This window comes from Phyllobates terribilis, unplaced genomic scaffold, assembly GCF_046119375.1.
Source record: "Phyllobates terribilis strain yellow unplaced genomic scaffold, ASM4611937v1 Scaffold_7__3_contigs__length_470593459, whole genome shotgun sequence".
Lineage (NCBI taxonomy): Eukaryota > Metazoa > Chordata > Amphibia > Anura > Dendrobatidae > Phyllobates > Phyllobates terribilis.
This window is the reverse complement of record NW_027362767.1, coordinates 434,992,590-435,017,930: the sequence shown is the minus strand read 5'-3', so window position 1 is coordinate 435,017,930 and position 25,341 is coordinate 434,992,590. Positions and strand designations below refer to the sequence as shown.

At 50.0% G+C, this 25,341-nt stretch overlaps 1 protein-coding gene across 1 annotated transcript; it reads right to left on the bottom strand.

The window, feature by feature from the left end:
• Positions 1 to 8,200: 8,200 nt before the first annotated feature.
• ARHGAP35 (Rho GTPase activating protein 35) lies at positions 8,201 to 24,933 on the bottom strand. Its single transcript, XM_073642125.1, has 7 exons — positions 24,663 to 24,933; positions 16,707 to 20,536; positions 11,393 to 11,534; positions 11,166 to 11,243; positions 10,966 to 11,097; positions 10,317 to 10,422; positions 8,201 to 9,809 (listed from the first exon to the last, which is right to left on the bottom strand). The coding sequence occupies exons 2-7, from the start codon at positions 20,343 to 20,345 to the stop codon at positions 9,500 to 9,502; spliced, it is 4,407 nt and encodes a 1,468-aa protein (XP_073498226.1). The 5' UTR covers positions 20,346 to 20,536; positions 24,663 to 24,933; the 3' UTR covers positions 8,201 to 9,499.
• Between the last annotated feature and the right edge of the window lie 408 nt (positions 24,934 to 25,341).

Below are 25,341 nucleotides of genomic sequence, written 5' to 3'. Positions count from 1 at the left end.
ACTGAGACTCATCAGGAGCATGTCCAGGCGTTGTAGGGAGGTCATACAGGCTCGTGGAGGCCACACACAATACTCAGCCTCATCAGGAGCATGCCCAGGCGTTGTAGGGAGGTCATACAGGCACGTGGAGGCCACACACAATACTGAGACTCATCAGGAGCATGCCCAGGCGTTGTAGGGAGGTCATACAGGCACGTGGAGGCCACACACAATACTCAGCCTCATCAGGAGCATGTCCAGGCGTTGTAGGGAGGTCATACAGGCACGTGGAGGCCACACACAATACTGAGCCTCAACAGGAGCATGCCCAGGCGTTGTAGGGAGGTCATACAGGCACGTGGAGGCCACACACAATACTGAGCCTCATCAGGAGCATGCCCAGGCGTTGTAGGGAGGTCATACAGGCACGTGGAGGCCACACACAATACTCAGCCTCATCAGGAGCATGCCCAGGCGTTGTAGGGAGGTCATACAGGCACGTGGAGGCCACACACAATACTCAGCCTCATCAGGAGCATGCCCAGGCGTTGTAGGGAGGTCATACAGGCACGTGGAGGCCACACACAATACTGAGCCTCATCAGGAGCATGCCCAGGCGTTGTAGGGAGGTCATACAGGCACGTGGAGGCCACACACAATACTCAGCCTCATCAGGAGCATGCCCAGGCGTTGTAGAGGGGTCATACAGGCACGTGGAGGCCACACACAATACTGAGCCTCATCAGGAGCATGCCCAGGCGTTGTAGGGAGGTCATACAGGCACGTGGAGGCCACACACAATACTGAGACTCATCAGGAGCATGTCCAGGCGTTGTAGGGAGGTCATACAGGCACGTGGAGGCCACACACAATACTGAGACTCATCAGGAGCATGCCCAGGCGTTGTAGGGAGGTCATACAGGCACGTGGAGGTCACACAGAATACTCAGCCTCATCAGGAGCATGCCCAGGCGTTGTAGGGAGGTCATACAGGCACGTGGAGGCCACACACAATACTCAGCCTCATCAGGAGCATGCCCAGGCGTTGTAGGGAGGTCATACAGGCACGTGGAGGCCACACACAATACTCAGCCTCATCAGGAGCATGCCCAGGCGTTGTAGGGAGGTCATACAGGCACGTGGAGGCCACACACAATACTCAGCCTCATCAGGAGCATGCCCAGGCGTTGTAGGGAGGTCATACAGGCACGTGGAGGCCACACACAATACTGAGCCTCATCAGGAGCATGCCCAGGCGTTGTAGGGAGGTCATACAGGCACGTGGAGGCCACACACAATACTCAGCCTCATCAGGAGCATGCCCAGGTGTTGTAGGGAGGTCATACAGGCACGTGGAGGCCACACACAATACTGAGACTCATCAGGAGCATGTCCAGGCGTTGTAGGGAGGTCATACAGGCACGTGGAGGCCAGACACAATACTCAGCCTCATCAGGAGCATGCCCAGGCGTTGTAGGGAGGTCATACAGGCACGTGGAGGCCACACACAATACTGAGCCTCATCAGGAGCATGCCCAGGCATTGTAGGGAGGTCATACAGGCACGTGGAGGCCACACACAATACTGAGACTCATCAGGAGCATGTCCAGGCGTTGTAGGGAGGTCATACAGGCTCGTGGAGGCCACACACAATACTCAGCCTCATCAGGAGCATGCCCAGGCGTTGTAGGGAGGTCATACAGGCACGTGGAGGCCACACACAATACTGAGACTCATCAGGAGCATGCCCAGGCGTTGTAGGGAGGTCATACAGGCACGTGGAGGCCACACACAATACTCAGCCTCATCAGGAGCATGTCCAGGCGTTGTAGGGAGGTCATACAGGCACGTGGAGGCCACACACAATACTGAGCCTCAACAGGAGCATGCCCAGGCGTTGTAGGGAGGTCATACAGGCACGTGGAGGCCACACACAATACTGAGCCTCATCAGGAGCATGCCCAGGCGTTGTAGGGAGGTCATACAGGCACGTGGAGGCCACACACAATACTCAGCCTCATCAGGAGCATGCCCAGGCGTTGTAGGGAGGTCATACAGGCACGTGGAGGCCACACACAATACTCAGCCTCATCAGGAGCATGCCCAGGCGTTGTAGGGAGGTCATACAGGCACGTGGAGGCCACACACAATACTGAGCCTCATCAGGAGCATGCCCAGGCGTTGTAGGGAGGTCATACAGGCACGTGGAGGCCACACACAATACTCAGCCTCATCAGGAGCATGCCCAGGCGTTGTAGAGGGGTCATACAGGCACGTGGAGGCCACACACAATACTGAGCCTCATCAGGAGCATGCCCAGGCGTTGTAGGGAGGTCATACAGGCACGTGGAGGCCACACACAATACTGAGACTCATCAGGAGCATGTCCAGGCGTTGTAGGGAGGTCATACAGGCACGTGGAGGCCACACACAATACTGAGACTCATCAGGAGCATGTCCAGGCGTTGTAGGGAGGTCATACAGGCACGTGGAGGCCACACACAATACTGAGACTCATCAGGAGCATGTCCAGGCGTTGTAGGGAGGTCATACAGGCACGTGGAGGCCACACACAATACTGAGACTCATCAGGAGCATGTCCAGGCGTTGTAGGGAGGTCATACAGGCACGTGGAGGCCACACACAATACTCAGCCTCATCAGGAGCATGCCCAGGCGTTGTAGGGAGGTCATACAGGCACGTGGAGGTCACACAGAATACTCAGCCTCATCAGGAGCATGCCCAGGCGTTGTAGGGAGGTCATACAGGCACGTGGAGGCCACACACAATACTCAGCCTCATCAGGAGCATGCCCAGGCGTTGTAGGGAGGTCATACAGGCACGTGGAGGCCACACACAATACTCAGCCTCATCAGGAGCATGCCCAGGCGTTGTAGGGAGGTCATACAGGCACGTGGAGGCCACACACAATACTCAGCCTCATCAGGAGCATGCCCAGGCGTTGTAGGGAGGTCATAGAGGCACGTGGAGGCCACACACAATACTCAGCCTCATCAGGAGCATGCCCAGGCGTTGTAGGGAGGTCATACAGGCACGTGGAGGCCACACACAATACTGAGACTCATTGTGACTTGTTTTAAGGACATTACATCACAGTTGGATCAGCCTGTAGTGGGTTTTTCCACTTTAATTTTGGGGGTGACTCCAAATCCAGGCCTCCATTGGTTAATAAATGTGATTTCCATTGATGATTTTTGTGTGATTTTGTTGTCAGCACATTCAGCTTTGTACAGAACAAAGTATTCAATGAGAAGATTTCATTCATTCAGATCTAGGAGGGGTTATTTCACTGTTCCCTTTATGTTTTTGAGTAGTGTACATTTGTATTGCATGAACCCACAATTCCCAGTATATCCCTAACAATGATTAGGAGATGCTGGGAGTTGTTACCAATCATTAGCAGACTGCGGACCCTACAGGAACCACAGCACTGATGAGACACAGTATCACAAATAAACATTTACATCCAGGTACCTTGTAAGTGCCATCTTCTCTGATTGGGGTCATTTCTATCCCTTTTGTCTCCCTGTAGCGCAGACGCCATGATGATATTTCCTGCCCAGAACTTTTCTCTCCAGACTTAGCACTTCTTCGTCTTCAGCAGCACATCCCATGCTGTGCCCTTGAATAGATAATTTCCCCTCACTGTGCTCCAAAATATCCCCCCCCCCACACCGCCCCTTTCCAAAATACCCCACACACAGTGCCCCTCTATAAAATACTCCCCACACACACTGCCCTTCTCCAAATTATCCCCCCACTCTGCCCATCTGTATAATATCCTGACACTGCCCCTCTCCATGATACCCCCCCACACTGCCCCTATATATGTATATTTATCCCCCACATAATGTCTCCCAAATGCTGCCCCTTTCCAAGTTAATCTTTAGCTCCTTCATGGAGCGCTTACCAGTGCCCGGTGTCTCCTCTGCTGGTGCGGGCAGCAGTGTGATGACATTAGCAGCGTGCTGACCCCCTCACACTGCTGCACGTCGGGTGGGGACTGATGAGCGCTTTCTCTGTCCCCGTCCCGGTGCCGCAATGTGTTAAAATGTATTCACATCTGAAAGACGCAAATACATTTGAATATGGGAAGAAGAAGCGGCGTCTCCCGGGCTTCACACCATCGTTATGCCGGCCATATTTTCTGCAGGCCTGCCCACAATCAACCCCTTACCGGATCATCGAGAAGAGAGAGGTTAAATTGCTGTGAAGAAAAGGCTTCAGGACAACCAAGAAAGTGCAGCAAATGCCAGAACCATCTCCTAAAGAGGATTCAGCTGTGGGATCGATTCATCACCAGTGCAGAGCTTGCTCCGGAACGACAGCAGGCAGGTGTCAGTGCATATGTGCACAGTGAGGCCGAGGCTTATGGAGGCGGCCGGGTGGCAAGAAGAGCAACAAAGAAGCCACAGCTCCTAGAAAAACATTAAAAACAGAATAATATTCTGCAGGAAGTACAGGGATTGGACTGCAGAGGACGGGGATAAAGTTGTATCTGCCAATAGTAAAGCCTCCTGAGACCATTCATGTGCGGGGGCTGCTCATCCATGGAGGGGGTCACTCCCAATGTGTGGGGGCTTCTCATCCATGGAGGGGGCTCACTCAAAATTTACCTAAGAACACGACCATGAATAAAGAATGAGATCTAAACCTCCTACAAGAGCAACTTCTCCCATCATCCAGCACAATGTGGAGATGATGCTTTTTCCTCCACGATGGAGACCAGGTCACAAGGCAAAAGTGAGAACTAAGCGGCTCAGTGAGCAAAACATTGATATTTTGTGTTCACGGCCGGAAACGCCACAGATCTCAGTCCCAGTGAGAACCTGCGGTCAGTCCTCAAAAAAGCGACAAAACCCAGAAATTGTGATAACTCCGAGCTCTGATGAGGCAAGAACGGGCGGCCATCAGTCAGGATCTGCTCAGAAGCCGATATCCATCTGCCGGGGGAAGGGCAGAAGTCTGGAGAATAAGGGGCAGCGCTGGGACCATTGAGGCTTTATAGAAACTTCATCTATTTGTCAATAACATGTAACAACTTATGGAATGTTTATAATTATCCGTCAGTAACCAGAGAAACCTCCGACTCAATGAGTGAAAACAATAAAGCAACAGAATGTGAAAAACAAAATTTTGTCATTCTCAAAACTTTTGGCCGCAACTGTAAACATTTGCTAATTTTTCTACATCCAACAAATCAACTTAAAAGAACTGGCTGGTCACTTCCTGCCCGATACCCCCGACAGGCGCCATTGTCTCCAGATAATCGGTGTCATTCACTTTACTTCTAGTGGTTTTAATGTTATCGGTAAACGTTCCTCTTCCTCTCCATCATTCGCACAGTACAAGCCCTAGTACAAATGAAGAGCTCCCCACACTTCCAGGACGGTCACTCTCGCACTTATATTACTTTGCAAAACCAGTGATATCTGAACAATCATGAAAGAGGTGTGCAGCTGCAGCTTGTCTCTAGGGAGGAGGGGTGTGCAGCTGCAGCTTGTCTCTAGGGAGGAGGGGTGTGCAGCTGCAGCTTGTCTCTAGGGAGGAGGGGTGTGCAGCTGCAGCTTGTCTCTAGGGAGGAGGGGTGTGCAGCTGCAGCTGGTCTCTAGGGAGGAGGGTTGTGCAGCTGCAGCTTCTCAAGAGGGTGTGCAGCTGCAGCTTGTCTCTAGGGAGGAGTGTGCAGCTGGTCTCTAGGGAGGAGGGGTGTGCAGCTGATCTCTAGGGAGGAGGGGTGTGCAGCTGCAGCTTGTCTCTAGGGAGGAGGAGTGTGCAGCTGCAGCTTCTCACAAGGGAGGAGGGGTGTGCAGCTGCAGCTTGTCTCTAGGGAGGAGGGTTGTGCAGCTGCAGCTTCTCACGAGGGTGTGCTGCTGCAGCTTGTCTCTAGGGAGGAGGAGTGTGCAGCTGGTCTCTAGGGAGGAGGGGTGTGCAGCTGCAGCTGATCTCTAGGGAGGAGGGGTGTGCAGCTGCAGCTTGTCTCTAGGGAGGAGGGGTGTGCAGCTGCAGCTTCTCACGAGGGAGGAGGGGTGTGCAGCTGCAGCTTGTCTCTAGGGAGGAGTGTGCAGCTGGTCTCTAGGGAGGAGGGGTGTGCAGCTGCAGCTGATCTCTAGGGAGGAGGAGTGTGCAGCTGGTCTCTAGGGAGGAGGGGTGTACAGCTGCAGCTGATCTCTAGGGAGGAGGAGTGTGCAGCTGCAGCTGATCTCTAGGGAGGAGGGGTGTGCAGCTGCAGCTTGTCTCTAGGGAGGAGGAGTGTGCAGCTGGTCTCTAGGGAGGAGGGGTGTACAGCTGCAGCTGGTCTCTAGGGAGGAGGGGTGTGCAGCTGCAGCTGATCTCTAGGGAGGAGGGGTGTGCAGCTGCAGCTTGTCTCTAGGGAGGAGGAGTGTGCAGCTGGTCTCTAGGGAGGAGGAGTGTGCAGCTGCAGCTGATCTCTAGGGAGGAGGGGTGTGCAGCTGCAGCTGATCTCTAGGGAGGAGGAGTGTGCAGCTGGTCTCTAGGGAGGAGGGGTGTACAGCTGCAGCTGGTCTCTAGGGAGGAGGGGTGTACAGCTGCAGCTGATCTCTAGGGAGGAGGGGTGTGCAGCTGCAGCTTGTCTCTAGGGAGGAGTGTGCAGCTGGTCTCTAGAGAGGAGGGGTGTGTAGCTGCAGCTTCTTTCTGTGTCTGGTAGGTTGGCAGTTGTGAGGGGATCTGATTGGCTCGGTGTGTGGTGTGCTGCATTATGGGATGTGTGAGCAAATAGCATATGAATATCCATCTCTTGAATCGGCACAGATTTAGATTTATGGGGGTCTGCAATGATGATGGATCTGCTTTTCTTTGCGCCTTTAATAGAATTTGGGGGATTTTTAAACAAATAGAGAAACAAAAAAAAAAGAGAAATCTCCCATAACTTCTAAAATTAAGTTGAATGTTGTTAAAAACGTCCACAAAAGACGGGAGGTAAATGCTGATTGTTGTCTACAGCAGGAGGGTCTCCAGCTCAGCCGGGTAAATGGGCCGCACATAGAAAAAAATTGATTATGAAGGGCCGCATTACTTGCGGGTTTAGATTACGTGTTCAGTGTTACTATTATTTTTCTATATGACGTTTTGATCATCTTTTTTTTTTCCCAGCTTTTTTTTATTCTTTTGAACGGCGTTTATCATGAGGGTTATTGTACAGGTCTTGTCTCTTACTTCAGTTTTTACATAAAACAGTATTTTTCGTGGCCAAATATTATTCCATTAATTTTTCATACTTTTACTTTTTTTTTTTTTTTTTTTTTTTTCATTTTTTTACCCCCAATCAACCCCATATAGTAACATAGTTTTACAATTAGCCCCATTGAGTAATTCTGGCCCCCATCCTGTAATAATGTCCCCATCCTTGTCCCCTACTCTGCTGTGCTTAACATACATAGAAAAAAAAATTCTTCTCATCTGACCTCGCTCTTTCGGCAAACAGCATCCTCTTCCTCCTTCACAGAACCGCTGACGTCGCAGGCCCCTGGTTCGGTGGATGCGATTGTCTCAGGTGTCCAAGGGCCGCACAGCGGTGCCTCAGGGGCTGCATGAGGCCCACGTGTCTTGAGACCCCTGATCTACAGGAAGGAAGCTACACCTTATCCGTTCTGCACCAGATTTCATAAAACTCCTTATGAAAATATTTCTCCTGGCCCGGTCCGAGGACGCCCCCTGGCCCGGTCCGAGGACTTGTTACGATGCCTCAAGCCTTTTACTTCACAGGTGCCAGGTACTGTGGTGCTGGCCAGTTCCTCATGTGTGATTTTCACGGTCTGAGCACACATCATGGTGTCTGGAGTGGTCGGGTGTCTCCTGAGCAAATCTGAGGCTGTCGAATTCGGTCCGGACACCGCGGTCGGTACTTGGACCGTGAAAGTCAGATGTGCGGACCTCTTCTAACAGACTTAGAGGGGCCACTTGTATTCTGATTAATGCACACGAGGAGTGGCCTGGGAAGACCGCCGCTCGAACGCTCACCACTTAAGATCTCTGCTTTCTGTCAGAAAATGAAAAACAAAGACCTGACACTGGTCCTGACACCCTCTTGGGTGCTACAGATACACTGACAAACAGAAGGAAGGACTGATAGTTGCAGTCAATGAGTCCCCGGGTATCAGTGCCACTAGCCCCTCTTGTGGAGGACGCCCTTCGTCAGTGCCCACCCGGCCTCCCCCACAGACGAGATGAGCGGGCAGAGCGCTGGGAGTTTATAACAAGATTTATTAGCTATAATACAAGTCACATTAAGGCCCTCAGTTTGATCCAATTACAATGAGCAAATACGTGATTCAGGGCGTCGGCGGAGAGGCCACATTCTCATGCACAAAATGACCCGACCATCGGACAGCAACGAACAGAACGTGTAATAACGGGGCGGCCCCCAGTCACGGCGAGGCCTCCCTGCACACGGTATGGACAAGCTTGAGGGTTCAGACTGGGACCCCCACACAGTGAGACAGACCCCCATACCGTTCACGCTCGCTGTGTGGGGGTGGGGGGACTTAAGTTAGCAGGAGGAGGTCAGTTACATGTGGATCGCCGGTCATACGGGGTTTCGGTAGTGGGGGTGGGGTGGGGGGGGGTGTTTTTAACACTTAAGGACAGTTAGTGTCTCGACGAAGAGGTAGTGAGGGCAGAGCTCATTGTGAAGTCAGTAAAAGCGGGGGCCTTCTGTTACAGGGGGGGGGGGGATCAGTAGGACACGTCAGATAAAATGGGGGGAGGGGGTTCGGTGCTAGCTCACCCTTTATGGATCAGACCTATAAAATAGTTATTGACTAGTGAGAACGACTCCGAGCCGGGGGATAAGGCACCTCAGGAGATGAGTTACCACGGACCAATCCCGAGGAGCCTCCGATTAAAAAGAGGAAGAAAATGAAGAAGAAGCAGCCGGAACAGCAGTGGTGACACATGAACATGCGCGTGGTCTCCGGCCGGCGTCACACGTGTGCTCTCCGTGTAGTCATGTACAAAGCAGACAACTCATGCAGCCCCCATCAACCCTAATGTGCCGCCTGTAAGTGCTAAGATATGTAGTGTGGTTCCGGGGTCCTTTCAGCGGTTAGTGTCCTAAAATTGGGGGAAGGAAGAGAGGGGGCACGAATACCACAGAGGAACGCGGAGAGTTGCTGCCCCGCTCCACAATTCACAGTGTTGCTCCTCCTGCGGCGTGATCCCGACCGGGGGCGTAATCCACAGAAGCAGGGTCCCTCTGTGATGTGGGGGTGCCGGGCGCCTCCGTCACAGTCAGTGTACCAGGTATCCACTCACGATCCTCGCACAGTGTACCAGGGACGGCCCCGCTCCACAATGTACCACGATTAGCCCCCCCCCCCCGTTCTCTTCCGTGGAGGGCTCATCCCGGCAGCAGACTCCAAGTCTCTTATCTGTAGTGGTCCCATGTGTGAAGCCTCTGGTCCTCAAGGAGAGGCTGGCGAGTGGCCGGGGGAAGGCGGACATTGCCTCCAGGAGAGACTATAAACTGGGGGGAAGGGAACGGTCACAGGATGTTTGGGTCTGATGTTAGCAGGTTCTCCGATGGGGACACGGGCGTCAGAGGGGGAGACTGAGGAGGAGAGGGCGGGTGCTGGGGCGGCGTGGAGGGAAAGCTTGGAGTAGGAATGTCTATCGGAGGGCGCTGGTAGAAGAAGTACGGACACTGATGGATGAACAGCTCGATGATTGTCTGGTAGGTGCGCGTTGCCGTCAGAGCGTCCATGGTGGTGAAGTCCGGGCGCATCAACGTCGGCCAGAAGCAGATGGACAAGTTCTCGCTGGTCATCAGGTTGGTGTGATGATGCTGGCTGACCCTGAGGAGCAAGCACAGGAGACCGTAAGATACTGAGAGCCGGGGCACCGAGCGCAGAGTGACGGGGGACGCGCGCAGCAGATTGACAAATACTCACTGGTCATCAGCCTGGTGTGGTGATGCTGGCTGACCCTGAGGAGCAACCGCGGACCGGCGCGAGAGACGGGCGCGAGAGACGCACAGAGCGGGGCGCGCAGGAGAACGCACACAGATTCACAAATACTCACTGGTCATCAGCCTGGTGTGGTGATGCTGGCTGACCCTGAGGAGCAACCGCGGACCGGCGCGAGAGACGCACAGAGCGGGGCGCGCAGGAGAACGCACACAGATTCACAAATACTCACTGGTCATCAGCCTGGTGTGGTGATGCTGGCTGACCCCGAGGAGCAACCGCAGAAGAACATGAGAGACACAGAAAGCAGAGCGCATGCAGGCAGTGGGGAGACAGACAGACTACGGGCAATCACACACAGTAACTAGATCGAGGAGCAGCGCAGACGGCACTGACCGGTTCAGGTGAGAGATGACGTATTTGAAGATCTCCTGGTTTTCCTTCGGCAGTTTCTTCAGAAGCTCCTTCATCACCTGAAGCTTCTGCTCTTGGTCGTTGATTTCTACAGAAGGTAAGAAGGAAAGTTTAGGCGGTGTCCTCCCCGAGGATCATCCGCTGCTCCCAGTGTATGAGCTGGATCATCATCTGCTCCTAATCAGGCTGATCACCCCCTGCACCCTGACATGTGATTGAAATGGCTGATAACAGGAGGCAATAGACTGCAATAATCTGTCCTACCTTGAGGCCCCCCCCATACAAATTAATATAGACAGGTTAGCTGATGGTCTAATATGGGTGCGCTGGCTGACTGATGGTCGGGGGAGACGCCACTCACATTGTTCTCCCAGAGATCAGCCCCAGGAGCGCTCGGAGGCTTTATAATGAAGAGCGATACTGCACCTCGCCGCCATATCCCTGGTGTTTATAGGATGAATCGCCGGCACAGCATCATGTACAAGTATAAAGGGACAGACTCCACCAATGATGGGAGTGATTGTCATTGTGAGGTCGTGCACAGTCGTTCGTGTCTGATTTCCCGCCGACTGAACGACGGTGGAAGCGTCTGCGCTCACGCAGCCCCCGCCATGCTGCCACAATCACTCACTGTAGGCCTCCACCAGCTCAGTCTGTAAGGTATACGGCACCAGAGGGTCCGGCAGCTCCGCAAAGAAACTCTTCAAGGCTCCGGCCACCGTGTTCACCGTAAAATCCTTCTCCGCCAAATCCAGGCTGTGATCTGTAAAGAGCGCAGGGGTCAGAGAGGACCGCACCGTTATAACCATCACCCCCATTATCACCACTCACCTTGATCAAACTGTCTCTGCAGAGAATCCATCTCAGACTTGTTGCCGCTGACTCGATAGATTCCCTCCGTGCTCATCCCTGAGGGAAAACAGACAGAATGTTACCCCAAGTGGGCGAAAAATACCCAGCCATGGACCAGACGGGGGAAAAGTGACTGTGACCAGACTGAGGGGGTCAGCTCTGCCGCACAGACCATTGCACCCCCAATATCTGCAGAGGGTCCCCACCTGTGGTCTCTATGTACTCCACACACTTCTCGATGAAGATAGGGATGGGCTTCTCTACACTCACGACGTTCACCAGCGGTATCCCGAAATAGCTGCTCTCCCACGTCTGCTTGGACAAGGGGGGACGGATTTTATTGCGTTTCTGGAAAAAAGGAACAAAGTATGAAGGAGACGCAAGTAAGAAAGACCGACCTCCAGCGAGGCGACTGCAATAACATTGTCCTCTGTGCTACAGACCCCAATACAGGAGGGGAGGGACAAAGAATACACACCTGTATGTGAGACCACCATAATCGCCCTGCATAGTAACCAGGATTATACTCCAGAGCTGCACTCACTATTCTGCAGGTGCAGTCACTGTGTACATACATTACTGATCCTGAGTTACATCCTGTATTATACCCCAGAGCTGCACTCACTATTCTGCTGGTGCTGTCACTGTGTACATACATTACATTACTGATCCTGAGTTACATCCTGTATTATATTCCAGAGCTGCACTCACTATTCTGCTGGTGCAGTCACTGTGTACATACATACATTACTGATCCTGAGTTACATCCTGTATTATACTCCAGAGCTGCACTCACTATTCTGCTGGTGCAGTCACTGTGTACATACATTACTGATCCTGAGTTACATCCTGTATTATACTCCAGAGCTGCACTCACTATTCTGCTGGTGCAGTCACTGTGTACATACATTACATTACTGATCCTGAGTTACCTCCTGTATTATACCCCAGAGCTGCACTCACTATTCTGCTGGTGCAGTCACTGTGTACATACATTACATTACTGATCCTGAGTTACATCCTGTATTATACCCCAGAGCTGCACTCACTATTTTGCTGGTGCAGTCACTGTGTACATGCATTACATTACTGATCCGGCACTGATCCTGAGTTACATCCTGTATTATACTCCAGAGCGGCACTCACTATTCTGCTGGTGCAGTCACTGTGTACATGCATTACATTACTGATCCTGAGTTACATCCTGTATTATACTCCAGAGCTGTGCTCACTATTCTGCTGGTGCAGTCACTGTGTACATACATTACATTACTGATCCTGAGTTACATCCTGTATTATACTCCAGAGCTGCACTCACTATTCTACTGGTGCAGTCACTATGTACATACATTACATTACTGATCCTGAGTTACATCCTGTATTATACTCCAGAGCTGCACTCACTATTCTGCTGGTGCAGTCACTGTGACATACATTACATTACTGATCCTAAGTTACATCCTGTATTATACTCCAGAGCTGCACTCACTATTCTGCTGGTGCAGTCACTGTGTACATGCATTACATTACTGATCCGGCACTGATCCTGAGTTACATCCTGTATTATACTCCAGAGCTGCACTCACTATTCTGCTGGTGCAGTCACTGTGCACATACATTACTGATCCTGAGTTACATCCTGTATTATACTCCAGAGCTGCACTCACTATTCTGCTGGTGCAGTCACTGTGTACATACATTACTCATCCTGTACTGATCCTGAGTTACATCCTGTATTATACCCCAGAGCTGCACTCACTATTCTGCTGGTGCAGTCACTGTGTACATACATTACTGATCCTGAGTTACATCCTGTATTATACTCCAGAGCTACACTCACTATTCTGCTGGTGCAGTCACTGTGTACATACATTACTGATCCTGAGTTACATCATGTATTATACTCCAGAGCTGCACTCACTATTCTGCTGGTGCAGTCACTGTGTACATACATTACATTACTGATCCTGAGTTACATCCTGTATTATACTCCAGAGCTGCACTCACTATTCTGCTGGTGCAGTCACTGTGTACATACATTACATTACTGATCCGGAGTTACATCCTGTATTATACCCCATAGCTGCACTCACTATTCTGCTGGTGCAGTCAATGTGTATATACATTACTGATCCTGAGTTACATCCTGTATTATACTCCAGAGCTGCACTCACTATTCTGCTGGTGCAGTCACTGTGTACATACATTACTGATCCTGAGTTACATCATGTATTATACTCCAGAGCTGAACTCACTATTCTGCTGGTGCAGTCACTGTGCACATACATTACTGATCCTGAGTTACATCCTGTATTATACCCCAGAGCTGCACTCACTATTCTGCTGGTGCAGTCACTGTGTACATATATTACATTACTGATCCTGAGTTATATCCTGTATTATACTCCAGAGCTGCACTCACTATTCTGCTGGTGCAGTCACTGTGTACATACATTACATTACTGATCCTGAGTTACATCCTGTATTATACTCCAGAGCTGCACTCACTATTCTGCTGGTGCAGTCACTGTGTACATACATTACATTACTGATCCTGAGTTACATCCTGTATTATACTCCAGAGCTGCACTCACTATTCTGCTGGTGCAGTCACTGTGTACATACATTACATTACTGATCCTGAGTTACCTCCTGTATTATACTCCAGAGCTGCACTCACTATTCTGCTGGTGCAGTCACTGTGTACATACATTACATTACTGATCCTGAGTTACATCCTGTATTATACTCCAGAGCTGCACTCACTATTCTGCTGGTGCAGTCACTGTGTACATACATTACATTACTGATCCTGAGTTATATCCTGTATTATACTCCAGAGCTGCACTCACTATTCTGCTGGTGCAGTCACTGTGTACATACATTACATTACTGATCCTGAGTTACATCCTGTATTATACTCCAGAGCTGCACTCACTATTCTGCTGGTGCAGTCACTGTGTACATACATTACATTACTGATCCTGAGTTACATCCTGTATTATACTCCAGAGCTGCACTCACTATTCTGCTGGTGCAGTCACTGTGTACATACATTACATTACTGATCCTGAGTTACCTCCTGTATTATACTCCAGAGCTGCACTCACTATTCTGCTGGTGCAGTCACTGTGTACATACATTACATTACTGATCCTGAGTTACATCCTGTATTATACTCCAGAGCTGCACTCACTATTCTGCTGGTGCAATCACTGTGTACATACATTACTTACAGTGACATGTAAAAGTTTGTACACCCCTGGTCAAAATTACTGTTATTGTGAACAGTTAAGCAAGCTGAAGATGAAATGATCTCAAAAAGGCTTAAAGTTAAAGATGACACATTTACTTTGTATTTTAGGCAAACAATATATAAATGATCTTTTACATTTTATAAATGGCAGAAAGGAAAATGGGTCAATGCAAAAGTTTTGGCGCCCTGCATGGTTAGTACCTAATAGCGCCCCCTTTTCAAAGTATCAAAGCTTGTAAACGCTTTTTGCAGCCAGCCAAGAGTCTTTCGATTCTTGTTTTTCCTCCATTCTTCCTTCGAAAATTCCTCCAGTTCTGTGAGTTCTGGGTCGTCTTGCATGCTCTGCTATTTTGAGATCTAGCCACAGATTTTCAATGATATTCAGATCAGTGGACTGTGAGGGCCATTGTAAATCCTCCAGCTTACACTTTTCGTGGTCGTGTATTGTGGATTTTGACGTGCGTTTAGGATCATTAACCCTTTTTAGAAGCCATCCTCTTTTCATCTTCAGCTTTTTTACAGATGGTGTTATGTTTGCATCAAGAATTTGTTGAAATTTCATTGAATCCATTCTTCCCTCTACCTGTGAAATGCTCCCCGTGCCATTGGCTGCAACACAGCCCCAAAGCATGATTGATCCACCACCATGCTTAATGGTTGGCAAGATGTTCTTTTCCTGAAATTCTGTGCCCTTTTTTCTCCACACATACCTTTGATCACTGTGGCCACAGACTTCTATTTTAACCTCATCAGTCCACAGGACTTGTTTCCAAAATCCATCAGGCTTGTTTAGATGTTCTTTTGCATACTTCTGATGCTGAATTTTATGGTGAGGACGGAGGAGAGGTTTTCTTCTGATGACTCTTACATGACGGTCATATTTGTGCAGGTGTCTTTGAACAGTAGAACAATGTACCACAACTCCAGAGTCTGCTAAATCTTTCTGAAGGTCTTCTGCAGACAAGCGGGGGTTCTGATTTGCCTCTCTAGAAATCCTAGGGCAGCTCTCACTGAAGTTTTGCTTGGCCTTTCAGACCTTATCTTGACCTCCACTGTTCTTGGTAACTGCCATTTCTTAATTACATTTCAAACTGAGGAAAGGGCAACTTGGAAACGCTTTGCTATCTTCTTATAGCCTTCTCCTGCTTTGTGGGTCTCCACCATTTTCAGTGCTCGGCAGCCGCTTAGAAAAACCCAGGGCTGCTGTTTTTTAGCACGAGGTTAGAGGAGGCTGAGTTTTAATAAAGCTGAGAAATTTGCGTCGCCTGGCCTTTCCTAACGATGATAGTGATCAAGCCATAACCCTAACAGGCTAATTAAGGTCTGAAACCTTGGTCAGAGTCATCCAAGTACACAAATCTCCAAGGGTGCCCAAACTTTTGCAGCGGCCCATTTTTCTTTTTGTAATTTTTAAAATGGAAAAAATGAAACTATACATTTTTTGGGGGCTAAAATACAAAGGAAATGTGTCATCTTTAACTTTAGGCCTTTTAGAGATCATTTAATATTTGACTTGATTAACTATTCACAATAACCGTAAGTTTGACCAGAGGTGCCCAAACTTTTACATGACACTGTATCCTGTACTGATCCTGAATTACATCCTGTATTATACTCCAGAGCTGCACTCACTATTCTGCTGGTGCAGTCACTGTGTACATACATTACATTACTGATCCTGAATTACATCCTGTATTATACTCCAGAGCTGCACTCACTATTCTGCTGGTGCAGTCACTGTGTACATACATTACATTACTGATCCTGAATTACATCCTGTATTATACTCCAGAGCTGCACTCACTATTCTGCTGGTGCAGTCACTGTGTACATACATTACATTACTGATCCTGAGTTACATCCTGTATTATACTCCAGAGCTGCACTCACTATTCAGGGGACACAGATTTATATAAAGAGTGATTATTCATAATGTAAAGTCATGCACATTTCTGACAGATCCTGTGTACTAAATGAAAAATTTTCAAGATCTCTGCTTGCGGTCAACTAATGACCATGACCTTAGTGGACGGCAGTATAATATCTCTTTTACATCATCAGGGAGTTATATCTCGTTATATACTCCAGTCACTACTATAGCTGCAGTCACATATGCATTGTGTTGCATTGTGGGATCAGTCTCCATATCTTTCACTGTGAGGTACCGATGCAGTGTTGACTCGGGAGATGTGCAGCTCTGGCTGTGACTGGAGTATAGATGAGCTGTAGCAGTATCTACCCCCCCCCATGTCCACGCTTCATACCTTGGCGGTTCTCCTCAGGCTGCGCAGGATGTTCCTCTTGCGCGGATCCTCTCCGTCAGCCTCATAGGAATTTGTCGTGTTGTCGCCTTTTGGTCCCTGCGTTCCAATGTCCTCATCTTTTCTGCGCATGGGTCCCAGCTCGTCATCACTGCCCACGCTGAAGCTGCTGCGATAACTGGAAAACTTCCCGAGTTTGGCACACTTGGTCCGGTAGAGGACAGGTTTGGTCACGATGGACGCCTTCCGTATTCGCTCCAGAGAATTAGTGTCTATGTCACTGTCTGAACCGTTCCCGCTGCCGTTGGACTGCGGTTTGATAGCGTTTCGGATGGTGATGATTTTTCCTTGGGTGCTGTCGTGAGGCACAGAGTAAATGTTCTCTTCCTGGTTCCTCGGTTTCACAACAGAGTCTATAGGTTCGGCGTAGTCCGAAGGGTCAAAGGCTTCAGATGGTGGCCAAGTGATGGAGGTTAGAGACCGTCGGTGTCCATCACGGGACCCAGGGTCTAGGTAGGACAGGTCAGGCTTTGGTTTGAGGGGAGGAGGTACCTTGTTGTTCAGTTTGCTCTCTAAGGTGCTCATGACGGAGATGAAGGCAAGACTCTCACAGTCGTCAAATTTAGAATGGTCTCTGGAGGGTGCGGCCAGACCCATGTCCTCCCGTGTCAGGATGTGCTGGGGAGACGGGTCCAGATCTTCCTCAGAGTCAGGCAAGTGGGAGTTGCAGAGAGGCGATCCCGCGCGAGGGGAGTTGAACACCTCCTCTGTAGTGCTACATGCTTCTGCTGTGTTGTCATACATATGTGAGGCTTCAATGATGACTTTCTTCTCGACCACGTCCTTGAAGAAAGAGTAGAACATGTCCAGCTTGGGCTGGGCCTGTCCACATTGTAAATTCAGGAATTTGCCTTCGATATCCTGAGCGATCTCCTCCCCTTCGGTCAGCTGGTCTCGTGTCAGGTTATCCAAGAGATTTACAGGACCCTCGGTCAAGGCAACGAGTTGAACAGGGACGATGTCTTGTACTTCGCAGAGGAAGGCCCGCAGCATGGCCAGGGAGGCACGTCGCTTGGCAGCATAGAATACCATGTACCCGTGCACCAGTTTGGTCTTACGAACATTGAAGGAGGCGTGATAGGACAGGATGAGCAGCTCCAGTCGGCGCTTCTGACTACCCAGCGGCAAGTCTAGCAGAACCGAGCCGCCAACGCCAAATGGTGATGGGCGATAAGTGTGAGGTTTCAGGACGTTCAGCACCTCCTCCACATGGAAGAGGTCTCCACACATCAAGCACATGACTATGCGGAGATCACAGTCAACCAGATCTTTGATGCTTGGCGTGGAGCTCACGAGGTTCAGGTTCCTCTTGGACTCTAGAAGGAATCGCAGAATCTGGCTGATCTGTTTCTCATTTATGTTACGGCCGTAGCCGAGGCCCGTAGAGGCCGCATCTAGGAAGAAGCACTGCAATTTGCTGGCTATATGCTGACCCTGCTGAATGAGGCTGTGTGCAGTCTCTCCGCTCGTGTCGCCTCTGCGGTTGACGAGTATTAAGGTAAGGGGTAAGTTCAGCAGATGGTTGTCCTTACGTCCTAGACTGGACTCCCGGTTTTTCTCAATGCTCTCTAAGACGTAGGACAAAGACTCTTTGGAGTTGTAAAGGCAGAGGCATCCATGAGGCATAAAGGTCGAGGTCTGAAACGAGTTAACAGGCAGCCGCACGTTGCCCTCGATGGGACGCAAAGACAACTCGTACATCTTACCGTCGATCACATACTTGTCATCGTTGGTGCAAAGAGCACGGATCTCATTGGCAAGTTCTCGAGCCAAACCGTCCTTGCCAAGGATCACCAGGTTGATTCTGTCCACATTTGGGTCTTTATAGAGGCGGTCATAGGGGTAAGGGCACCTGGAGCTGATCAGCTGCTCTATTTTGGTGTCTACACATGAAGGATTACTGGGGCAAGTGTCTTTTGTGGGATGATAGACAAAGTGAATGTGTTTAAGGATTAGGGCGTCCCGCTCGGCCTGCAGCTTCTGCAGAGCTTTGAACCGCTGTTCCTCCCCTAGGACCTCCTGGATCACCCCCATCTTCTCCTTGCTGGGCTTGGCATCTAGCTCCAGCTCATAGAACAGCTCCGAATACTCCAGCAGTAGCTCCTGGAACTCTTCCTTGGCTTTGTCAATGATCTCTTTCTGGTGCTTACTATATATGTCCATATAGACTGGCTCTTCCAACCACTGATAAAATTCCTCGCTCATAATAAAACTACGAGCTTCCTCCCAGGGCTTCCCAGGAGTGATGAAAGGAGAAGCAGCTAGGTTTTCTTTAAAGGCTTTCTTCATCTGCGATTTCTTCCTTGCGTTCCTCAGTTTTTCCAGGTGGTTGCAGTACACATCTGTCGCCTGCATGGTTTCCATAATATCATAAGGTATCCGATCGTCGTCCATATTGTCTATGTGGCTTGTTAGATCCCATGGGGTGTCCTCGAGAACCACAAACCAGTGGGAGAAATCGGGTTTTGACTCTAACAGTTTGGCCACTTTGGGGCAGCTTAGGTGGTCTATTTCATCGAGGTCAGGCACGAGGACATCTAATGCACGGGGCAGAACTGACAAGTAAACCTTGCGACGGCGTTCAATATGATCCTGTCTGAGCCGCTGGATGTGCTGCTGAAATAGCTTCTTGGCTTTATCGGTACCTTCCAAGTACACGTAATCCTGATATTCACTGCAGCTCTGCATGCGCCGGCTCACGTTCAGCCATGTCTCGTTGTGCGACTTGACGACACGTCCCACCAGCCATTCGTACTTGTCTTTGGCAGCAGCGCTCAGTTGGCTCTGCTGCTTCAACGCCTCAAAGTAAGGAATGATCTTGGACTTACCGCGACTTTTGTCTATCAGCTGTATGAGGGCAGTAAATGCCAAGTCCACGTTGACGTTGGACCTGGCCGAAGTTTCCACCACCTGCAAATTCTTTTTATTGAGTGCAAACCCATGAGCATCCCGGATGTATCGCTCCACTCCTTCATCGCACTTGGTCAGGACCAGTACGATCGGCTTCTTGGTCTTGGCTAGTTGAGTGTACAGGTTGGACACAAACTTAAGTTGGTCATCGAAATTCCTATTCATGCCACGACTGACGTCGACACACAGCAAGAAGCCGTCTATCAGCAGTTTGCCCTCGGGCATCTGTTTCTGTTCAAAGTCCTGCTCCAGCCCCAACTGATCTGTGCAAAAATACATGAGCTTCTCGGCCGAGGCGAGTTTACTGGATGCAGCGCGCTTGATGTATGGCTGCAGAGCTGTACTGCGGTGAGGCTGGAACGTCTGGTCGTCTATGAACTCCGTCTGCTCCACCACGTGCACCTTGCATTCCACACAGTCTTCAAGCGTCCGGGTGACCTCCCCCCAGTACAGGAAGTGGTCATTGTTCACGACACGGCCCCCAAAGTCACTTGTGCTAAGGACGGATGTGTGGTCCAAGTGGAAGTCATCTGCACTGGGTCGTGCAAATCGGTTGCACAGGCAAGACTTCCCAATGCCACATTGGCCTTTTTCCTTTTCTGTGCCGGACAGGCCCACCACACTGATGCTATAAGTGGGCACCCGCACATCTTGTTTCCGTGCCATCATCATGGCGCAGCACTCATCCTGCCCACATTAACACCTGCCGTGGTGAGGCTTGGTAATGGCACTCCATGCACAGACTGGACACGCCAGGACGTTATGATCAGGGGCCCCGGACTTGGTCACACGCAGATGTGTAGGATCAGCCGCTCCTTGTGTAGCCAGTGAACCAGCCATATATGGCATTCATCGTCAGGGGTCTGAAAAATAAGAAAACACAGAATAAGCGACAGACTATACACAACTGCTATACAGACGACGTGTAGTGCGCAGCGGCGACAAGCTGGTGGAGTGTGTTGGGGGAGCAGGATTTATAAAGGACCTCGGACATGTGCGGCCAGCACCCCATACACTACCCACCAGCCAGCACGGCATCGGCTATATGTATACAGCCCCACACGACACTAATAAGGCCGTATCCCAGTTACGTCACCTCCAGTCACAAAAAACAGCCACAGGGCCCCGCAGATGGGTCTCTGGAAGCCCAACACGAGTGATGGCAGCAAGACATGTAAAAAGGAAGATCACGCCCGTGGTGCCACAAGAAACACCAGCACTGAAGGTTCCCATCATGAGAGGTTAAGGGTCAAAGGTGCCCATCCCGCCACAAAGCCCCGTGCGGCTCTGCCTCCTGCACTACAGGACGGGGACATTTACACACAAAAAATCAATACAACCAGGAGAACATGAACACGACGGCCATGAAAGTGTGCGGGGAGAGGTCACCCAGCCCTGGCAAGACGCAGGACGAGTCCGGCCATGTCAGACGACCTGGCTGAAGTCTGTACACTGCTGGGTATCACATGTGCAGGGACCGCAGATGCCAACATGGAAGTCCCAGAGCCACGACCACCCCCAAACAAGGAAAGAACAGAGGTCCGCAGTCCCCGCCGCGCTGCCCACCATCGGGCCCCACCAGTCCGCCCTTTTACCAGTGACCATACACTTGTCATTGTCATCTGCCAAAGACATACTGATAGGGAATCTAGATTGTGAGCCCCGATGGGGACAGCGACGATAATGTATGTAAAGTGCTGCGGAACATGTTAGCGCTATATAAAAATAAAGATTATTATTATTATCTGCCTGTACTAGTTAAACAAATATAAGGCGTCACATACGCTGCCCGTATGTAATGTGTGTCCCACATGTACGACCCGTGTCACACTGTATTCTAGTGCGGGCACAAGTGGCATCTTTGTTTGTGTGGCACGGGGATTAATGCAGAGCATGTGGACGGTGTATGGGTGTAATCCAAGTGTGCAGTATGAGAAGGGTCACAGTGTATATAACGAACATGGTTGTGTATACGCTGTATACCCAGTACATGCAGTCACACAATGAGCTGCGTACAATGTACGGGGTCCAGCACACGCAGAGCCCCTGCACCGTATATGTGCTCGGTACAAGAGACGCAAATAATCTATGAAGGACAAAGCGAAGCACGAGCACCGGACGTCTGTGTACAGTGCAGTCTGTATCCTGACCTGTACGTCCTCGTACATAGTATATTGTAAATGAGTGGTATGAACTGTGCGTAATGTGCGCTGTACGTACGGAGTTTTATGCTGTGCTTTACCTACGGTGATGTACGCCTTGCTGTGTTCTGCACTGGATGTACGTTGCGCTACCTGTACCATCAGTTCTGTATGCAGCATGTTCTGCGCTGTATGTACGGGGTTTTGTGTGCGCTGTATCATATGTACGGTCTGTGCTGCGCTCTACATGTTGTATGTACGGTGTGTTCTGTATGCGCTGGATGTACGATCTGTGCTGCATCTATGTACTGTATCTTCTGCGCTGCATGTATGATCTGTGCTGAGCCATATGCGCGGTGTGTTTTGTATGTGCTGCGCTATATACGCTACATGTTCTGCGCTGTATGTTAGGGGTGCTGTGCGCTGCACTAGAAGCACTGTGTGCGCTGTATATACGGTTTGTGCTGCGTTGTATTTTCTGTGCTGTATTTATTTATTGTACTCACTTATATAGAGCCATTAAAGGGATTTTCCCACGAACAAAAGTTAATTTTAATCAATAGATCTTGACATGATAATAAGTTTCACAATTGAATGTATTTAAATAAAATGTTCCTGTGCTGAGATATTCGTATAAATGTTCCCCCTGTGTAATGGCCGCGTCTGACTGTGTACAGAACATGGTCTGATCATACCACAGCTCCTGGGCAGGGGAGGAAAAAAAGACTATACAGACATTATAGCACAGGATCACAGCTGATTCTCTCTGTGAGATAAAACATTTCCCTGCCTGTTTATAAATAATGTTTTACTTCAAAAAAAGAATCAGCTGTGATCCTGTGCTGTAATGTCTGTATACTCTTTTGCTTCCTCCCCTGCTGTCCTGTCTATATACTCTTTTGCTTCCCCCCCTGCCCAGGAGCTGTGGTATGATCAGACCATGTCCCTGTACGGTCAGACACAGCCATTACACCGTACACAGCAGGGGAGCATGTATAAGATTATCTCAGCACAGGAACATTTTAAACACATCCAATTGTGGAAATTATTATCATTCCAAGATCTATTGATTAAAATGAACTTTGTTTGTGGGAAAACCCCTTTAATTCCACAGCACTTTACAAACATTATCAGCACTGTACCCATTGGGGCTCACAATCATATGGAGTGTCTGCACTATATGAACAATCTGAACTGCGCTGTATGTTCTGCTCTGCACTGTGTGCTCTGCATTCTGCTCTGCACTGTATGCTCTGTATTCTGCACTGTATTCTGCTCTGCACCATATGCTCTATACTCTGCTCTGTATTCTCCTCTGCATTGTATGCTCAACACTGTATGCTCTGCACTGTATGCTCTGTATTCTGCTCTGCACTGTATGCTCTGCTCTGCACCGTATGCTCTGTATTCTCTTCTACACTGTATGCTCAACACTGTATGCTCTGCATGCTCTGTATTCTGCTCAGCACTCTCCTCTGCACTGTATGCTCTGTATTCTGCTCTGCATGCTCTGTATTCTGCTCTATATTGTGCTCTGCACTGTATGCTGTATTCTGCTCTACATGCTCTGTATGCTGCTCTGCACTGTATGCTCTGCACTGCTCTACACTGTATTCTGCTCTGCACTGTATGCTCTGTATTCTGCTCTACACTGTATTCTGCTCTGCACTGTATGCTCTGTATTCTGCTCTGCACTGTATTCTGCTCTGCACTGTATTCTGCTCTGCATGCTCTGTATTCTGCTCTGCATGCTCTGTATTCTGCTCTGCACTCTCTGTATTCTGCTCTGCTCTGTATTCTGCACTGTATGCTGCTCTGCACTGTATTCTGCTCTGCACTGTATGCTCTGCTCTGCACTCTCTGTTTTCTGCTCTGCTCTGTATGCTCTGCTCTGCACTGTATGCTCTGCTCTGTATTCTGCACTGTATTCTGCTCTGCACTGTATGCTCTGCACTGTATTCTGCTCTGCACTGTATGCTCTGCTCTGTATTCTGCTCTGCACTCTCTGTATTCTGCTCTGCACTGTATGCTCTGCACTGTATTCTGCTCTGCACTGTATGCTCTGCACTGTATGCTCTGTATTCTGCTCTGCTCTGTATGCTCTGTATTCTGCTCTGCTCTGTATTCTTTGTACTGCGCTCTCTGTATTCTGCTCTGCACTGTATTCTGCTCTGCACTGTATTCTGCTCTGCACTGTATGCTCTGTATTCTGCTCTGTATTCTGCTCTGCTCTGTATTCTTTGTACTGCGCTCTCTGTATTCTGCTCTGCACTGTATTCTGCTCTGCACTGTATTCTGCTCTGCTCTGTATTCTGCTCTGCACTGTATGCTCTGTATTCTGCTCTGCACTGTATGCTCTGTATTCTGCTCTGCACTGTATGCTCTGTATTCTGCTCTGCACTGTATTCTGCTCTGCTCTGTATTCTGCTCTGCACTGTATGCTCTGCTCTGTATTCTGCTCTGCACTGTATGCTCTGCACTGTATTCTGCTCTGCACTGTATGCTCTGCTCTGTATGCTCTGTATTCTGCTCTGCACTGTATGCTCTGCTCTGTATTGTGCTCTGCACTGTATGCTCTGTATTCTGCTCTGCTCTGTATTCTGCTCTGCACTGTATGCTCTGTATTCTGCTCTGCACTGTATGCTCTGCACTGTATTCTGCTCTGCACTGTATGCTCTGCACTGTATGCTCTGCACTGCATTCTGCTCTGCTCTGCTCTGTATTCTTTGTACTGCGCTCTCTGGTGTTCTGTGAGGTGACACAATAGGGCGTCAGCTCCCCGCCGGGTGTCTCGGGTGTCTCTGGCCCGTGTACGCGCGGTCGCGGCCGCTCAGCTGTCAGCTCTCACCCTCCGTGTCTCTCGGGCGTGGATCAGGCCGCGGTTTCCGGGAGTCTCCAGGTGAGCGCGGACAGGATGCGGCTTCCTGGAGTCGGCGCTCAGCCCTGGAGAAGGCCGCAGCCGCTTCGTATATCCGGGTGACTAGGGTGACGGCGGGTACCCGGCCGCGGTTTCCGGGTGTATCCGGGTGACTCGGGAGTCTCCTCCTGTAATGGCGGCTCCTTCCTTCCGGCGGGCGCGCGGGCGCGGGCACAACCAAAGGAGAAAGGGCGTCGGGGGCGCGCCGGGAGCGCCTCCGGAAGTCCGCCATATTGCTACTCTCATCGCTATTCCCAGCAATTGCTCTGAAGGCGCCGGAAGTTTCAATGCGCCATGTTGGTGCTCCGCAGCCCGTGGAGTTTTGCCTTTTTTTTTACTATAACTTTATTTATAAGCGTTTTTTTTCTGACAATGCAGTAATCTGACAAAAGTGCCCTGGAAATGATGTCAGGACCCCGGAATCTGCTGCGGCCTTTCTGGCCAGACCTCCCCTCAATAATCCGGCCCCTCCCATAGTGCTAGACCCTCTGCTAATAATCTGCCTGTTTACAAGCAAAAGACTCGTCAGGATACAGACTCCTCTAGAAATGTGCCCCACCCACTGTCTGCCCCCCTACTAACCTGCCTCCTCTGATAATCTGCCCCCCTA